Source organism: Penaeus vannamei, chromosome 8 (assembly GCF_042767895.1).
Source record: "Penaeus vannamei isolate JL-2024 chromosome 8, ASM4276789v1, whole genome shotgun sequence".
NCBI lineage: Eukaryota > Metazoa > Arthropoda > Malacostraca > Decapoda > Penaeidae > Penaeus > Penaeus vannamei.
In genome coordinates, this window is record NC_091556.1 from 5,912,493 (window position 1) to 5,917,492 (window position 5,000).

The 5,000-nt window shown below is 49.3% G+C and overlaps 1 protein-coding gene across 1 annotated transcript in view; it reads left to right on the forward strand.

Moving 5' to 3' along the window:
* Nucleotides 1–5,000, forward strand: part of LOC113811347 (toll-like receptor Tollo) — an 8,098-nt gene that overhangs the window by 1,100 nt on the left and 1,998 nt on the right. The window contains exon 1 of the mRNA XM_027363075.2: nt 1–5,000. This exon is cut by the window's left edge and continues 1,100 nt beyond it; it is cut by the window's right edge and continues 1,998 nt beyond it. Coding sequence (XP_027218876.2) covers nt 69–4,277 — 4,209 coding nt within the window. The 5' untranslated portion in view covers nt 1–68 and the 3' untranslated portion in view covers nt 4,278–5,000.

Consider the following 5,000-nt stretch of genomic DNA (forward strand, 5'->3'; position numbering starts at 1 on the left):
TCGAGGCTCATCATGAAGACCAGGCCACCCTGCTGACGAGGCGGCGCGAGCAAGCACCCGCACCAGCCATGGTCTCCGTCAGCGCCCACGTGCCCGGGCGGGCCTTCGTGCTCATGGCCTTCCTGGTACTCCTGGGCGGCGTCGGCGGGCGGCCTCCCGAGTGCGAGTGGAAGCTGGAGAATGAGGGCGTGACGGCAGGCGGTAGTGAGCAAGTGCGGACCACATGCCACGTGCGGACTCTCAGTGCTGCCCTGCTGACGGAGGGCAACGGCAACGGGTCCCTCTCCGCCCTCAGCCACGCCACACACGTCACCGTCCTGTCGCTGCACTGCTCGCGGCGTGTGGTGTTTGAATCTGAAATTACTGCAGGAATGTTTGCTGTGTTCCCCCGCCTGGAGGATCTGCAGATCTTGGGATGCAAAGTGACAGATCTCCCACCAAGATCCCTGGCGGGGCTGCCACACCTGAGACGCCTAACACTGCGGGCTCATCACCAGGACTGGCCAGGAGCTGCATTGGCCCTCCATGAGGACGCTCTGACAGATCTGAACCGCTTGGAGAGCTTAGACCTGTCATACAATGCCCTGTGGTCTTTGCCCCCCTCCATGCTGTGTGGTCTACCCTCCCTAACTGCACTAAATCTTACCCACAACCGTCTGCATCACCTACCGGATCTCGGCCTCGGAGGTAGCTGTTCCCAGAGCACTGACTTGGACAGAGAGAGTGAACGATCTCTCCCTCTACACCACTTGGATTTGACATATAACCAGGTGGCAGAGGTGCCAAAGAAAGCCTTCCACAGTGCCCGTGACCTCCAGTCTCTCTCCCTCAAGCACAACCGTCTAGCACACCTTGCTGACTGGGCATTTGGAGGCCTACAGACACTCAGACTCCTTGATCTATCTCATAACCGTCTAGTGGCAGTTCCACGCACTGCACTATCGGATCTACATCAACTGCGGGAATTACGGCTAGCCAACAACTCGCTCAGTGTTCTCTCACCAGCTGCTTTTGGCAGTCTGGGCCAGTTACTCACACTCGATCTTTCCCACAACCAGCTAAGTCTCGGAGCCAGCAATGCAGAGCCTTTCACAGGTTTGATACGTTTGGTTGTATTAGATGTTTCTCACAACCGTCTTGTTCACCTGGGGCCTGACACCTTCCATGACCTCTATTCCCTCCAGGTCCTACGATTATCACACAACCAGCTATCCCATTTAGCAGATGCAACATTTGCAAGCCTCGCTAACCTTCACACACTTGATCTGAGTCAAAACCAACTTGGCACACTATCAGGCAAAGCATTGCAAGGATTGTCAGTGCTGACTCATCTATCTATTGACTACAATCAGTTAGAAGTTGTTCATGAAGCTTCACTTGATAACTGTTCCTCTTTGCATCAACTCAGTATGGCGCACAACCAGTTACAAATGTTACCAGAAGCAGTGAAGCGAGCACCTCGTCTTCGAACTCTTGACTTCAGCCACAACCAGATTCCTTCCTTAGAAGAGGGTGTCTTACATGGACTTGTACATCTGCAGGAACTTCGACTGTCAGACAATGCCTTGAGTAACATCTCTCGCACAGCCTTCACAGAGGTCTCGTCTCTCATTCTGTTAGATCTCTCCAACAACTCCATATCTGAAATTGAATATGGAGCATTTGATGCAACTCCAAAGCTCAAAGGACTTGACCTTCACCACAATCTGTTAGGTGATGCTAATGGCCTTGTTATCCATCTAGAGAATCTAGTTTGGCTAAATGTGTCTTTTAACACCATAACATGGTTTGATTATGCCCTTGTCCATAAGAACCTTGAATGGATAGATTTAAGCAACAATATGATTAGCAAACTGGAGAACTTCTATCAAGTACAGAAATCTATAGGTCTGCAGAAGCTCTATGCTTCATCTAACAATATTTCTGAAATCAGTGCTACTATCATTCCAGATGGAATTAAAGAACTTCACCTTCATCATAATTCTATCTCGTATGTTGCTTCCAACACCTTTTTGGACAAGATGAGTGTTTCACTGATTGACCTGAGGTACAACAGCCTCACCTTGCTGGAAGAAGCTGCTCTGAGGCTGTCACCTCGTCAGTCTCCTGCGCCCCTTCTCCTCCTATCCCATAATCCTCTTGAATGTGACTGTGGTGCAGATTGGTTATTGAGAGCAGCTGGTGCAGGTCTCTCTGGACCCATGACCGGAGGATCCATACTGCCACACTTAGGGGATGTAGGATCAGTACAATGCCGACTTCCAGGACTCTGGCATGGGGCCATGGTACCACTTATAGTAGTACAACCACAGCAATTCCTGTGCACTTATCGTCGCCATTGCTTTACTCTCTGCCACTGTTGTGATTTTGATGCTTGTGACTGTGAACAAACTTGCCCTAGAAATTGCACTTGCTACCACGACCACACATGGACACATAATGTTGTGGATTGTGGAGGTGGGTGGGGATCAATGCCATCTGGTGTGCCTATGGATGTAACTGAAGCATTTATGGATGGAAACAAGATGGGAATTCTTACCTCACATGCATTAATAGGACGTAAGAATCTGCGTGTTCTCTATCTTAATCACTCTGACATTTCAGCTATTCAGAATCGAACTTTCAATGGCCTTAAAAACCTGCAAGTTTTAAGACTTGACCATAATAAGATTGAAGCATTACACGGCTTTGAGTTTATCGACTTGCATGGATTACGTGAGCTATATCTTAACAATAATCATCTAAGACATCTCAGTAATGTTTCATTTTCTTCATTACGTGCTATAGAATTACTGCGACTAGACAATAACTACATTGTAACCTTCCCTGTATGGAATTTAGCCTTGAACCCATTCCTCTTGGAGGTCAGCTTGTATCATAATCCCTGGAGCTGTGAATGCAGTTACTTGGCCAACTTGAGAGCCTGGCTTGAAGCAAACCGAATAAAAGCAACTAATGCAAGTCTTGTGAGATGTCGACACAACAGCACAGGTATGATGGGTCCACCAGTTCTCTCAGACACACCACTCAGATGTGATCATTATGTTGCAACAACACGGATCAATAGTCTTATCATTCATGACTATGTTATGTTATTACTCATTACAGCAGCTCTAGTGCTACTATTAGTTGGTGCAGCTGTGACAGTGGTGGCATATAGACGACGATTAAAGCTTTGGGCAGTAAGTCGCTATGGTAAACGTCTCTTTGAAAAATCTTCAGCATATGTAGAAGAGAGAGAAAAACTCTTTGATGCCTTTGTGTGTCACAGTGCCAAAGACTCGACGTGGGTATGTGGTCTAATGGCTCCAGAGCTAGAAGCCTCAGGCTACAGGCTTTGTGTTGCTCACCGTGACTGCACAGCACCTTCAGCACCTGTAGCAGGTCGTGCAATTGCCGAGAGTATCTCATGCAGCCGCCGGATTATCTTAGTGTTGTCTCGTGGATTAGTTGATGCAGAATGGTGCCGCTACGACTTCAAGAGTGCTACTGTTGATGCTCTAAGTAGTGTAAAACATCGACATGTAGTGGTGGTCTTGCTAGAAGATGTGCCAAGATCTGAAATGGATCCAGAACTAGCGGCCATTACTCGCACAGCTGGGACAACACTCCATCCTCGAGATCCACGATTCTGGGAGAAGCTTCGACGGGCGATGCCTTCATTACGGCCACGCTTACGACAAGGGCTTGCAGGTACTATTGGTGGAAAAGCATCCAGTCGGCCTTTAGTGTCAGCAGAGCATCAGAATGGCCCGTCTTGGCCCCTGCCAGAAACGAAGACCTTAGGACACACCTCAGCTAAGTCTCTCATCATTAATCCATATTGGGAGACAGCTGTGGGGTCCAATGTTAGTGAAGCTGCATGGTGCTCCAGGAATGGTCCTGACCTCGGCGCACCCCCATGGGTCAGCAGCCCATCTAAACAAGCTCCGTCCACCTCACCTGAGAATGAGGCGAGGCTGGTAGGTTCCCCTACAGGTTCTACAGCCGAAGGCCAAGACCACACTTACATGAGTGTTAGTGAGTGTGGGGAAGTCAGGGCTTCACTGCTCCCGAACAACACAAACGCATCCACCTTGGGTGCAAAGCCCTCCCCTTGTGATGTCCCCTCAGGGGCAGACAGAGGATCAACAGGAGAAAAGGCCGAGGGGAGTAGTCGGCCTTCCGCGCCTCCTTTATTTCGCCGAGACGCCCCAGACTACCTCACCCGCAGTTGGATCTTCCACCCACCTCCCAATGAGCAACCTCCGCCCCCGGGCCAGACATACTTCGTATAGGGTGACATGCTCGTACCCAAACCATCCTATCTGCACGCCTACGCACTCTTTCATTCGTCCCTCTCTACTGAGTGTTACCACCCATGCCCTCCCCGCCTGCCCGCCCATTAAGCTAGTGCTGCATCTCGTCCATACCCCTGCAGCAGTAGGGAGCCTAATGCCTGCCCATTCTTCAGCCACAGTGTGCAACCTTGCCTCTCCCACCACCAGGCTATTGCTCTTGCACACGACCTCCTCCCGCTGATCCCCAAGATCCCACCCAAGGTTACCCTTTCCTCACCACCACCACTTCCATCAACACCCCTGCTCTTACTACCCAACTACGCTCCTTCATGCCCTCTGATCCTGATCCATTGATCAACACCTCATGCGAGGGATAGGCCCGCACACATTCCGCCCACACCAACAGTCTACCACAGCCATGATCGTCAGTGAGTGCTTAGACATAATGATGGTAAAAGCACTTGGCACTGAATCAGCGGCCGTGAAAGTTGAACCTGTGATGCCAAACGCATAGAAAGAAAAAGAAAGAAAAAATATTTACATAAATGAGGAGGTAACCCGCTAGTGCTTTCCGAAATGTGGACGCTGTGGTCATCAGTGTTGTAAAAATACTACTGATAATATAGATCAAGTAAGGTATTCATCATATGAAATTACATTGTTACCGTAGATAAGGCAACATGAAAAGCAATTAGCTGCAAGATGTAAATTTTAAGCTTA